This window comes from Phoenix dactylifera, chromosome 1, assembly GCF_009389715.1.
Source record: "Phoenix dactylifera cultivar Barhee BC4 chromosome 1, palm_55x_up_171113_PBpolish2nd_filt_p, whole genome shotgun sequence".
NCBI classification, from domain to species: Eukaryota; Viridiplantae; Streptophyta; class Magnoliopsida; order Arecales; family Arecaceae; genus Phoenix; species Phoenix dactylifera.
In genome coordinates, this window is record NC_052392.1 from 37,074,410 (window position 1) to 37,088,416 (window position 14,007).

The 14,007-nt window shown below is 39.2% G+C and overlaps 1 protein-coding gene across 2 annotated transcripts; it reads right to left on the reverse strand.

Moving 5' to 3' along the window:
* Window positions 1-3,486: 3,486 nt before the first annotated feature.
* On the reverse strand, window positions 3,487-13,429 carry LOC103702623. 2 transcript variants are annotated; one of them, XM_008785124.4, is made up of 10 exons: window positions 12,734-13,404; window positions 11,465-11,562; window positions 11,342-11,387; window positions 9,871-9,953; window positions 9,611-9,675; window positions 6,210-6,271; window positions 4,985-5,044; window positions 4,763-4,795; window positions 4,031-4,096; window positions 3,487-3,775 (listed from the first exon to the last, which is right to left on the reverse strand). In XM_008785124.4, exons 1-10 carry the CDS (start codon window positions 13,115-13,117, stop codon window positions 3,731-3,733), a joined length of 942 nt encoding a protein of 313 aa, XP_008783346.1. In that variant the 5' UTR covers window positions 13,118-13,404; the 3' UTR covers window positions 3,487-3,730. The 2 variants fall into 2 exon arrangements, with proteins under 2 accessions (XP_008783346.1, XP_026658633.1); XM_026802832.2 differs by lacking the exons at window positions 11,342-11,387; window positions 11,465-11,562 and having other exon boundaries at window positions 12,734-13,429.
* Window positions 13,430-14,007: the final 578 nt, after the last annotated feature.

Genomic DNA, 14,007 nt, shown 5'->3' on the forward strand with positions numbered 1-14,007 from the left:
TCTTTTTAAATCTTATAGGCTGCACCCACACCCGTGATTGGAGAGAAAATGCACTGCAGTGGAGGATCTCTCGGCCGAAAATAGAATTTGTTACAGATGGCAAGTAAAGTTTTGTCATACTACAAATTCCTAAGATTTAAAATTCAATCATATCCACCCAATACTGAAATTGGAATGCTTCAAGTCATGAACCAAGCTGGCCCGGTCCAGAACTTATTCTACTACTGAAATAGAAACTATATAACTTGGCTGCTAAATTCTTACCCAGAAAAAAAGGGACTTGGCTAGCTCCAACCCCACCCAGGGTACAAACTCATGATTTTGATTGTAAATTGAAATGTAGACTCACTGGATTGATCCGATTGGTTGCCATTGAGCTTTTTCTTTTCTAAAAAAGGTTGTTCATGAACTATTTAAGGTTGTTAAGTATACCCAGAGAATCAAAGATCCCTCTTGGTGATGTATGTATCAAAGACCTAGAGACATGCATCTCTCAAAATAAGACATTGCATGTATTAGAATTATTGTAGAACCATTAATTATGCCGAACATAGTCGGCCTCCATAAAAGCTGATTGTGCCAAACTTCGTCAATCTTACCAAACTTCATCTTTATTGATTTGTGGTTGGTTATGCCAAACTTAGTCGAACTTACCAAAAATATAATTCTCTTTTTTTATCTTCTTTTTCAATAGTATGTATCAATTTCTAGAACGTCTACTGCGTTTCACTTGCACCCTTTTCTCTCATGTTTGCATTCCAGACTAACTCTTATTTTTATTAGGCAGCACTTAGACGTTAGACATATAAGAACTACATTTTGCTTCATTATTTACATTCCTGAGGGTATCTTCGAAGCTAGTACGTTGAGCAGTTTCTTCTAGCGTAAGCAGAATGTGGTCATCTTTCTCGCAGCAAAGATTCAAGAAGGCAGCCTCCTCCTCCTACAAAAGTTAAAGAGGGCATATTATGACAAAGTAGCTAGATTATAAGCAAGTTTTCTACTTGTATAATCATGGAAAGAGTGTATCTTAGGGTTCAAACGTCCAAGAGAAGTTCAAAGAGCTCCAAAAGGAAGCATGACTATGATATTTTTTTCTCCAAATAGATTTAAACAAATAGAACATTAATTGGATGTTTTTGATTCATACAAGTAATTTAACATTTTAAAAGTGCCTCCTGACAGACAAAGGTTACATACAACCAAAGTGTTGAATTTTGTCTCCCATCTATGGCACCAATGATGGCAAGGTCATCCAAGAGACCCTGTTTATAACTTTAGATGTAAGAAACTTTTGCTTAGTAACAAAACTTCGTTCTCTTCTGCCTGTTGCATCAAAACTAGTTCATTTTGTTGAGAAAAATCTTCCAAATGTTCGGACTAATGCAGACTAACTTAAATTTTATTCTCGATAATTAATTTTTGCTAAATAACATATGCAAGAAATCAAAATGTAGCACCTTGATCCCCTTGTCTATGAAAAATTAATTGCTTGGGATACATGAGTTAGATGCACAGTAAATTGGGTTTCCAGCAAGAAATCCAACTTGCACCGAAACCAGAGTCTAGATTGAAAGCAGGTGTATGCAGAAACAAAGTTGCTGACCATGCAACCAAACAAAGAAACCAATGTTCTGAACAAATCTATGCAATGTAATAGACATTTGAGGGATGCACATGAGTGAATCATTAGAGGGCGAAAATGCAAGACACAAAATCTCTTAGTGTAATAACCCAGAAATTTTCTGAGGCTCGTGGGCCGGCCTGGAGCCAGCCCCAGCCCAATCCCGCGTAGCCCAACTTGTGGGCCTATGGGCCACCCCAAAAAGGCCAGGTTTGATTAGCCCAAAGGCATGCTTGTTGCACGAGATGGGGAGCCTTCTTCCTCCCACGACTCCGACGGGCTCCGAGAGTCCTAGAACAGCCTAAAGACTGACCAAAAACCCCAAAAACTTTCTCTATTTAAGGCTCCTTCCTCCTCTTTGCTCCATCGATGAAGACCCAAGAATGGCCGCCAATTCCAAGTCTCCTTCTTGATTCCTCGCTGGAAACCTCGCCGGACTAAGGTAAGACCCAAGCCACTCCTCTCTTCTTTTTCCGGTCTTCTAGCGATGTTTTCCTTTGAATTAATTTGATAAGACACCGGCATTCATTCGAAATAAGGGTACTCTATTTTAGCAACTCTTCCTCCGGTGTTCGCTGCTGGCGACCACCGAAATAGGCTGGGTTTCTTGCCAAAGCTTCGATCCAGCTCTATTACCACAGTCAAGCCTTGATTGCCGGCCGATGAGCCGCAATACCCAATTCTTCTTATTTTGGGCCAATCTAGCAACTGCTTTCTCTTCTTTTTCCCCATCATCGACTGATGTGGGTTTTGATGCCACCATGGTTATCGCTGGAGGCCAGACATCAGGCCGCCGCAGTTGCCACTGCTGCCAACCACCAGGGGCTGCATCCATTCTGATTAAACCTCCCCTATTTTGAGAAAGTAGCTAGTTTCCCTCTCTTCTTCTCTCTTCTCTCTAATTTTGTTATCTCAACAGCAACAAAAGAAGAGGATCATATAGTGTATAGAGCATATAATGCGTCCTATCCTGCAAATAAAATCTCAACAATTCAGGATTATATATTATTTTGATTGTAAATTGAAATGTAGACTAATTGATTGATCTAATGTAGTTTGGTAAAAAACTGAATTGGATGCCATTGAGGTTTTGCTTTTCTGAAAATGCTGTTCATGAATTATTTAGGGTTGTTAAGCATACTGAAAAAACCAAAGATCCCTCTTGGTGACGTATGTTTCAAGGACTTAGAGACATTTATCTCTCAAAATAAGGCATCGCATGCACCAATTTCTAGAATATCTACTGCATTTCACTTGAACTCTTCTCTCATGCTTGCTTTCCAGACCCACTCTTGTTCTTTATTTTTTTAGTACGCTGACCACAAGCTATTTCGTTGGATTCGACCTTGAACTGCCCTGCCAGGCCTGAATGCATTTTTTGCCTTCATCTGATACACCCAAATTAAGCGACATGAACAAAATATATGCAGCCTGTCTTGAAAAAGAAAAGGAAAATGATTGATGCATCTGCAACTGGAAAAAGATAAATCTATAGAAAGTGCTTCCACACTGTGTACCTCCATAGAAAAACAAACTTGCATCTATCTCACATTAGCATGATACCATGATTCAGCTATCATGGTAATGGAACATGATAAAAATTACTCAGCTAATCTTGTTTTATTGCTACTTAACCAACAAAAACTGAACCAGCTTAATTAATTGCATGTATGTCGGCCAATTCATTCTAAGAATCCGCTCATTTTGCCAATTCAGTTCTACTGAGAGTGATACCATTTGTCCAAGAATTTGTTGGATAGTATTGTTGCCTTCCCAGTCATCCATTAGAGAAAAGAGCACTTGCAAGGGCCAAGGATTTGAGATATCAGCTTTCATGTAGTTGCTCCAAGAAATGAGACTGTGCATAGGATTTGCCAGTTTTATATGATAATTGGCCATAAGCCAGTAAATTGCACCAACAGATGATGTAGATAGAGAGAGAATAAATGAAAATGCCCCATGACATGTACTTAGATTCATGGAAGTATATAATTAGGCAACACTTAAACATCAGGCATACTTGAACTACACTTTATTCATTATTTACTGAGGGTATCTTCGAAGCAAGTACGTTAAGCAGTTTCTTCTAGCGTAAGCAGAATGTGGTCATCTTTCTCGCAGCAAAGATTCAAGAAGAGCAGCCTCCTCCTCCTACAAAAGTTAAAAGAGGGCATATTATGACAAAGTAGCTAGATTACAAGCAAGTTTTCTAGTTGTATAAACATGGAAAGAATATATCTTAGGGTTCAATCGTCCAAGTTCAAAGAGCACCAAAAAGAAGCATGGCTACGATATTTTTCTCCAAATAGATTTAAACAAGTAAAACATTAATTGGATGTTTTTGACTCATACACGTTATAAACATTTTAAAAGTGCCTTCCGAATTAGCAGACAAAGGTTACATACCACCAACGCATTGAATTCTGTCTCCTCGTCTATGGCACCAATGATGGCAGGGTCATCCAAGAGATCCTGTTTACAACTTTAGATGTAAGAAACTTAAGCTTAAATAACAAAACTTCATTCTCTCCTACCTGTTGCATCAATACTAGTTCATTTTGTTGAGAAAAAACTTCCAAATGTTCAGACTTTAGCTTTCCTAATGCGGACTAACTTAAATTTATTCTCGATAAATAATTTTTGCTAAATAACATATGCAAGAAATCAAAATGTAGCACCTTGATGCACTTGTCTATGAAAAATTAATAGCTTGGGATAGTAAAATGGTTTTCCTGCAACAAACCCAAATTGCACTGAAAGCAGAATCTAGACTGAAGCAGGTGTGTGAAGAAACAAAGCCGCTGGCCATACAACCAAACAAAGAAACCCATGTTCTGAACAAATCTATGCAATGTAATGGACATTTGAGGCATGCAAATGAGTGAATCATTAGAGGGTAAAAATGCCAGACGCAAAATCTCTTAGCAAATATTATAATCACAACCATTCAGCCTTGTCCCAACTATATGGTGTCCACATTATGAATCTGAATTTGCCCATCAATGTCTTAGCAAATAATGACAGCACAAAAAGACATTCATTACATGGGAGAGAATTTTTTTATGGAAAAGAAGTATCAATAACTAGTTAATAGTAATCAAGAACACACGACATTCAAAAATGGATGGGACTGCTTACATCATCAGCAATTTGCAATAAACCATTTTTGTCCTGCACAGGTAAAATAATGGTCACTTTTCTGCATCTGATTTAACAATCAGAATTCTAAACCGCTTATGGAAAGGAGATTTTTTTTTAAATGCACTTTAAAAGAGCTTCAGGATATCTTATGAAAAAGACTAGCAAGATAAGTTTTATCTACATGAATGATCTCTGATATAAGAAAAAATGACAATCTACCTTAACGGCAACGAAAAGAAGAGGATCAGATGGTGTATAGATCATATATTGTGTCCCATCCTGCAAATAAAATCTCAACAATTCAGGATTAGAATGGAAGACTTGCCATGCAGTCTTATGGACATTTTGTGATAATATCAACTTCATAGTTCATTATGAACTTGATTATGGTATCCACTGAAATGCCTAATCTAGAAATAATATGTTTCAGTATTTACAGACAATGATAAGGGAAAAAGGCAACCAAAAAATGTCTTACCAGTCTTGATAAACAAGATTCGAAGGATTAAATGTCCTTTAGGAATTTTTCTTGGAAAAAAGAAACTGATCGGTTTATTTAAGTAGAAAATGATCAATTGTTCAATCCTTACAGTGGAACCAGGGAGCTCTGTTGCGTGCAAACAGCTTGAGTTGTCATTTCCTTTTTAAACCTCATTACTGGAAGTTAGAGTCAAACCACAAATCTCCCTAGCAGATGGTGCACCATCTCAAACCCAATAAAATTCTGCCTGCACTTCCTGCTTGATTCAGTTCTCGCAAATCCAAACCTCAAAAATGGGATATGGCTTTGCCCAACAAGTTTGAGGGGTGTTATAAATGCATATTAGTGCTCTGTTGTCCGATACAGCAGTAATATATATTATAGTCTATTCTTTATTAATTTATAGCACATTGTGCCCATAAGCATCCATGTTGACCAGTTGGCCCTCCAATGAGACAACTAGAATGTTCATAAACTCCCTCATAATCTGGTCTAAAGGTAATATTTCCTTATCCTACTTCAACACATCAAACTGAAATGGATACCCATTTACTGGACCAATTAGGGCAACTTTTACAAAAGTTCCTTAAGCAATCTAAGAATTCCCTGGCTTGTCACAGTATCAAAAGGTTTCATTTTCTATAAAGTGTGCTGATTTCTTAATTTTAGATGACCAAAAGAAAGTTTGGTAGTTTGTGCCTTACATAAAAGCCCTTACAGAATATGAAAAATATGCATGCTTACTAATGCTTTAGAGAAGGGCTTAAGAAGAGCCTCTCATAAATGTAGATGAAACTGATAAAGAAAAAGAAAAATGCATTTTAACATAGTAAAACACAGCATAAACACAGAGAACTATGGACACCTAAGCAGAGGAACTACAAAATTGCTGATGGAAAGTTGACCCCAGAATGTAACATAGAGCAACAAAAGGATTATCCCAGACAGTATTGGCTATCTCACCAAATGGAAGCAAGTAATCTCTGCACCTTCAGAAGGTAACCCATCAATATCTTCACCATCATCTGCATGATTCAACAAATTTTACAGTTTATGGAACTATAAATTCAAATATCTGCTCTGTTTTTGTATTCCAGAAACCATTGAACTTCAAGTAGATCTAAGTCATGTTAAATTTACCTCACATAGTGAAACATTTAGCTGTACCATTTAAACAAGAAGCAAATTCATGCACAAACAATTGCTACTTTCCCCTTTGTAAGATACATAACTCTAATACAGCGAAACTAACATCTAAAAACAGTTTTTTCTACTTATAATGCATATAATCCTGTTGTATAACATTACAATTGAATAGCAAATGACCGGTCTCCAAGAACTATGGTTGCAGAAAAGATGATAAATCCTCATTTGTGTATATGCATATTCTTATACAAAGACTTTAACATGTGAAAGCCTTGTTAAGACTTCAGTAGCCTATACCAGGAGGAAATACTGAGCAGAGTTGGGTCTCGATGAAGGGAAACAAGTCTACCAAAAAGTTGGGAAGCAGAATCACCTAAAAAGAATCTTTAAAAACTTTTCCTTTAACAATGAAGATTCACTAAGTTGATCATTGACACACAAAGATTTGACTATAGACATGAGAAAACAATAAATATTACAATTTGACGTTGGTTTCATCATATATGAAAGAAAAGTTCGATTGGAAGTTGGTTGGAAACCCTAGATAGCGGGATTCGATGCACCAACAAGATTCCAGAGCAGGTCGGGCACAAGAAATGGAGGCTAATGATCCATGCTAGGCCAAAGTAAGAAACCCATTTCATTAAAGGATGGACAATAGATTTCTATATTTTCACCCGAAACGACTTATAGTGAAACTAGCAATTTCAATAAAAGAAGAATTTAATGTCCTTCCCGGATTTACAATCTGAAATGTAGAATTCAGGCATGCAATTACCCAACAGCCTTACATGGGAACAACTAGATCTCAATTTTGACCAAGTCCCGCATGTTTGATCCAAATCAGCAGACAGTACATGGTAACTAACAGTTTGTCAGCCAATACTATCAAAATTGTGACATTTTTAGTTCAATATAGTAATTGAACTAAATATTCTCCATGTGCCACATATTCCTCCGAGTTTAGGTAGTCAGGTTAAGGAACAGGCAGTATATGCAGTCAATTGATTGATCATTATAACATAACCATAACCAACCAAACCAGCCTTATCCAACTAATGCAGTCAGTCAATTCTCATTCTCCAAAAATTTCCACGTAGGGCCTTCAACATTCAAGGGTAACACTATTGCCAAAGCAATTTAACTGCTTCAAGATCACTCAATTTAGAATTTTAGATCACTTGATTGTTATACCCTTTGGAATGAAAGTGTACCGAATATTCTTTTCTTCATCCCCTAAATTACCCCTTCTCCATCCCATCCACCATTACCCTTTTTCTTTTCTCTTTTTCTCAACTCCCATGCTGAGCTCTCCAACCCCCTCTACCTCCTCCTCCATTGCACTGCAACAACCAGCCATCACCTCCTCTGAGCACTTGTACACTAATCCAAAGCATGCATTGACAAAGATCAACAAAAACATGAAAAGCATTAAATGATCTAGATAATCTTATTCTAAACAATGGCATTAAGCTCCAGACAAGCCTTAGCCACCAAGCTCTACACTCACTACACCAAATCCTCCTCCTCTCATTGATGTTGGTAGCTCCTCCCCTATCCGTCGTTACTTTCCCTGTGTACCCCCTCCCCATTGATCTGTACACCCCCTCGCAGAGGTCAGCAACCTCCCTCAATGTTGCCAAGTTCTTCCCAGAGTATTATGCATTCACCAACAGGTTTATTGCCACCTCTGCCAAATCATGTACCAACACGCTCACCATCCCATCCATTCCGCATCCCCATTCAGTAACCACATGGGCCCCACTCTGGCCACACCCTCCACATAGCTCGGCCTAGAGAACAAGTACATGGACACCACCAATCACTAGGCCCCATTCTGGCCCACCCATACATAAGGCAACATGTGGCCCACCAGTGAAGAGAATGTAAAAGTAACATTTGCTCAACATAGGGCCTACACTACCACCTTGAGGGTTATAAGGATAAGGTAAGCACCATAGTGGTGGTCAATAGGGAGGGGGGCAACAATAAGGGCATCAACAATAACATGCTAGGGAGAGGCGGGAAAAGGAAGCAATCATAGGAGGCAATAGCGTTGGTGGCAACAAAGAGGGAGTGGTGGACATTGGCGCTAGTCTAATTATCAAATAATTAGATTATTTAGATCTATATTTGTACCCTTGAATGCTCAGTGGGAGGGGTGAAAGGCAGAGCTAAGGACGGTGAAGGGGTTTGGAAAACTTGCTAGATAGATGGGGAAAAGGAAGATAAAAAGATAAGTGGTGGATGGGGAAGGAGAGGTGGTAATTTAGTTTTAAAAAAAAACACTAATAGATGGACCTTTGTTCTAAACAGCATGATGGCAAATTCTATAAAATGCTAATTGAGTGCTTTGGAAGCAACTAAAACTGCTCTAGCAATAGCATTACCCTATTTCAAGCTTTTCAATTTTCTGTTTTCACACCCTCCATCCTTGTTACCCTAGGTCTTTCCCTCATTTTTGAGCATTCTTCAATACAAATAAAAGTACCTCTCCATATTAGAGCCCCGTCAAATTTTGTTGTACATACATGCACTATCTAAAATGATTATCCATCATTTTGTCCATTATGCAACTCCTGCAGCTCATCTAATATACTCACTACTCAATCTATTCTTTCTAATTTGACCACAACTCCATTTTAACATTGTAATTTTGGTGATACTCCACTTGTTATGTAAGCCCTCTTTATTGTGCAACATTCTCCACAAGCTCCCTTTTTTCTTTACTAACCCCTGTTTCTCATACCAGCATAATATAGACATAAACATTTGCCTCACTATGCACAGAAAAAAGGCTCATTTATCAAAAAAACATGGAGTTTCACGTAGAAAGGAGTGCAAGGAACCAGGTAAGTAAAAGGTTTCAGTCTAATGTTCAACTACTAATGACTCGACATGGTTTAATTTTAAAAATAATGTTAAGCCAAATCTTCCATGTCTTAGTTTGTTCCTGTAGCTACGTTGTATTGTTGGTCTTTTAAGAGGAGACTGCTGGAACCATCCTGGCTTGCTGCAAATTTTAGATTAGAACAATGATGTAGAGCCATAGATTGCAGACTCCATTCCTATCTATTTAAGGTCAGCCTTATCAGCCTACTTCATCACTTATTTAATTAACAATCAGAAAAAAAAAGCCTTCAATTTAAACTTACAGAGCAAGAAAACATAAATCATTTCTATATCTCCTTTGACAGTAATATCTAAAGAAACATTGCCTGTGCGGAATTCAAGTATGTCGTCCTCAGAATAGCAAAAGCTACCCCTTGCTGTGTAACAGAATCTGAACAAGAAAGACAGATGGAGCAAATTAGAATGAAGACCATTATGTCAAATGATCTAAAGAAAAAAATGCAGTAATTTGTTGTAGATTATGAGAAGCAGAAAACCAGTTAGGTTGTTTACCAAAAACTTACAGAAAACCATTAAAACCCAGAAAAGAATTAAGTCTAATCAAAAGAAACACAACGGTCTTTACCCACTAAATACAAGATGCATATGGATTTTAGCAAGAGCATATGCAGCAGCAGGAATGATAGCCTCAACTTCATCATCATTGACCTGCAAAATAGATCATGGACCTAATTAGGACAAGTACAAGACAATTAAGAATTTCCCCAAGCATTTGGGATCAGCTTTATGGATCCTCTTCACCAAGTATTTTTAACCAAGGGCTACCTCTAATAGGGGCCACCTAAATTAACAAAAATAAAATTTGGATTCATTTCATAGCTTGGCATGCTTTTTAAAACTGATTCCCAACAAACGATAAACTTTACCTTTCTAATGCAAAGCTTCGGACAGGCATCAGTAGTGTTTCTATTATGATAAATAGCAAAATAAAAGATTTTTTATGAATTATCAACTAAATGAATTTAACCCACAACACAATATTAACGTATCCGCTTTAAAGTTTTTCTAATCAATAAATGAAGGTTGGACAAACGAGAAAGAAAATAGATATTGTTCAATGAATGAGAAATGAAAAGGCAAACAAGAAAACAAAGTTCTAACAAGAATGAACATTTTTTACTAGTATAAATACTAGGTAAAATAACAATTAAGGTCAAGGAATAAAATGCCACTGGATAACATTGTGCCAGCCAGTTGCCAGCATCGCAAGTGCTTTACTGTGTTTCGTCAAGCCAAAAACAAACAAATAATATTGTTCGGCTCAGTACCAATTGATACTGAGCCGTACCAACCTGCACTGAATCAGCATGTTTGCCTTGCAACACATGTGCACGTGCATGTTCCCAGTGCCAGCATTAGCCCGCGATGGTATAGCACTGTAGATGCTAGACAACGACTAACACCTAAAAGCCTTGGTTAGGATAGTCCCTCCCAGGACAAGGTGGCAGCCCTAAAGTCAGAGGAATGCATGGGTTACTTTAAGAAATATCCTGCAAGTGATGCTCTTGTACTGCTTTCTCTCAAAAAAGAAGAAAATATCCAGCCCTTTAACCCTATCCAAGCTTAGTTAACAAAGCTCATAAGATATGTTTTATGATGAGAACAACAAGGAACATATAAAAAATAAAAAGAAATCATGTGAGCTTACAAGCAAAGTAACCAAATAAGAGGATCAACTCATAAGAAAAATGGTAAAACAGAAAATTGGGAATAGCTAGCTTTCACTATTGATTAATAATTTATTGCAATCCTATTCATTCTAGTAGCAGATAAGCTTCCCACTACTAGAGAAGATAAATCAGATAAGTAGCAAATAAATCAGAAACAAAGATAAATCCATATACTATCTTGCAGTGCTGATCAACATCTAGAACTAAGACAATGTGCACATTCAGAAGCTAAGACAAATAAAACCCATAGAAATGCTCATATAGAACAATACATAAAGCATTAAAAATTGATTATCAAGATTATCACATTGATGTTAATGGAATTTTATCTGGCATTTGCAATTTAAATAAGAACAAGAGACATACAGCTGACCATCCATTGAAGTTTGTGCTCTTCAAGATCTGTACAGGCCTGAACAAAGACAATTTATTTTTCAGAGGACCACACATTCAGAAAATTTGCTTAACACCTTGAAGGCACATACTCACGTATCAACTGGACAGAGCAGCATGCACTCATCCCCTTGAGAACTTTGAAAGACTCTCCTAATTACGCATTCTAAAGGCAAATTATTTGTAGAATCAACCTGTAACATATTTCCAGTATTAGTATAAATATCAGTATAACAAGAAAATTATAAATCCAACTTAAGATGGTAGGAATTTGGAAAATAGTTCTCACTAATGACAACCAAGGTGAAGAACTGACCAACCCAGCCAGTAGAAACATTCAAAAAAGAAAGAGAAAAGAAAGAAAGAAAGAAAAGAAACAAAAGCTAAACCGCCTCAGTCCCATATCTCCCCCCAGATAATGGAAGAAAGAAATTATTTAAAAGAAGAACAGGAAGAAGTTCTCACTATGGAACAAGGAAATTATTCCAGATGGTAGGAGTTTAGAAAGTAGTTCTCACTATGACAAACAAGGTGAAGAACTGGCCAACCCGGCCAGTAGAAACATAAAAAAAAGAAAAGAAAAGAAAAGAAAAGAAAAGAAAGAAAAGCCAAACCGCCACAGTCCCACATCTCCTCTAGCTAATGGAAGAAAAAAAATATTTAGAAGAAGAAGAAAGGGGCCCTCAACCACAGGGAGGAATGTTCACCTACAACACAAAGACTAACTCCTGTGTCACCATCTCTTAGCTCTGAGAATTTCTTACTGCATCGAAGATTAGGTCTCTCTCTCCCCCTATTCTTTGTTTAATTCCCTTCTAAACCTCCCTACCTCTTTCTGTTTTATTTTGATCTCTACTGCATCCACTGGCACCATCCTCTAAAGAATACAACTATATATGATGAATATGGCCATTCTAGAGAACCATTATAGTATGATTGGTATTTTCAGAAAGATCTAAAACAGAATTTAGGATCATGATTAGCTAGTAAACTATGTTTCTGAGCAGACACAATATCTCACACAACAAAGAAAAGGGGTAAGCAACCATCTCCGTCTGTCTTTAGTCTCCAACCCACCGACACTTTATTTCATCCTCTAATTGTCATGGAACACATTTCTTTTTGCATTCTTCACATGGAACTGAGGTGCAAGAATGTGGTGGAAGTGCATTCGCTTTCCCACATTGCAATATGACATGCTGAACTTCTCATCTCTTTCTGCCCCACTTTATGCTGGTCTTGCATCTTGACGAATGTTTAAGGTTGGATTAACAACCAATGAATTCAGTGGAATCCACAATATTACATATTACAGAGTATAGTGTTCATAAATTAGAAAGGGGAAAAAAAGCAAGAGACACTTACAATGGTGGCTAACCGATTTAAAGAAGCCGTGAGGACCCTTCCATGAGGGTCCAGCACGAAGCCTGTGGGCGGCTTCGGCAATGGAGATGGCTGGCCTGGCGAGGGTACCGCCTCTACCAGGCCGTCATCATCGTCGGTTACCGGCTTCTCCGGAGCTCTCCTCTTCGTTGCTCTCTTCTTCACCGGGCCGGTCTTGGCCGCGCGGCACCAAGGGTAGCGGCGGTGGAGGCGGAGCTCGCAGCCGGACCTCTTCTTTGTAGTAGAGAGTGGTATCGACAGGGACCAAGACTTGGATAGAGAGAGACTCGTCGAAAAGGAAACGTTAAGGGGCTTTATTCCGGGAGGGCAGTAGGAACAGCGCGACGCAGTGGAGATGCCTATCATCTTAATGGATTCCAAGGAATCTCGAATTGCACTTAAGGTGTTAGGTGGAATGGCTGAGAGAAGTTGAAGCCTCCCGCGCCCGGAGGCAGTTCATGAGAGCGCCAGAGAGGTAATCCTGCGCGAATTGTGAGTAGGGTCCTGACAATTAGATCGCGGGTGAGAGGAGGGAAGAGAAACGAGCGAGATTTCGAGTTGAGGAAAGCAGAGAGCTTGGAATGAAATCGATAACGTTGTCGCCCCAAAAATAAAAAAATCTTTGTTCGGCGAGCCGGGGGTATCAAGGTGGACCATACGGGCATTTGCTACCGCGAAGCCGAGAACAGGGGGTGCGGCTCAGCTGTTTCCCCTCAAACAGGAAACAGAGCGACGGTGCTTTAACGCCGCTTGAAAACTACTGATATAATATTAATAATTCAATTATAGGGAGGAAACCCATCGTTCCGCGTCCGCCCCCGAGCAGATCGGCGGCGATGCCACCTCCGCGGCCGGGGCCTCCCAAGTCGAGATGGGAAACGCAGGGGTCGGCCGGGTGGCAGAGTTATATATCCGAATCCAGCCATCGCCGGAGGACAGGTAGGCAAGGCGGGGGTGGCGGGCTGCAGGGAGAAGTGGAGCTTGGACTTGACGAAGAGGGGTGTTGCTGGAAATTGGACCCGGGGGCGGCCGCGAACCGAGGTGGAGGAGCTCCGGCGAACATTGGCGGGCGGCGATCCGTCGGCGGCGGCGTCCTCCGTGGGGGGCCTGCAGAAAAGCCGGTGGCCAGACTTTTCCGGCGCCGGACCTCCGATGCCTAAGTCAGAGGGGGGGCTTAATTTTGGAGAAGGAGAGGGACTGTATTTCCAAGTCCGAAGCCTTCCTTGGGAGGAAGAAGCCTCCAGCCCCCTTTTTAG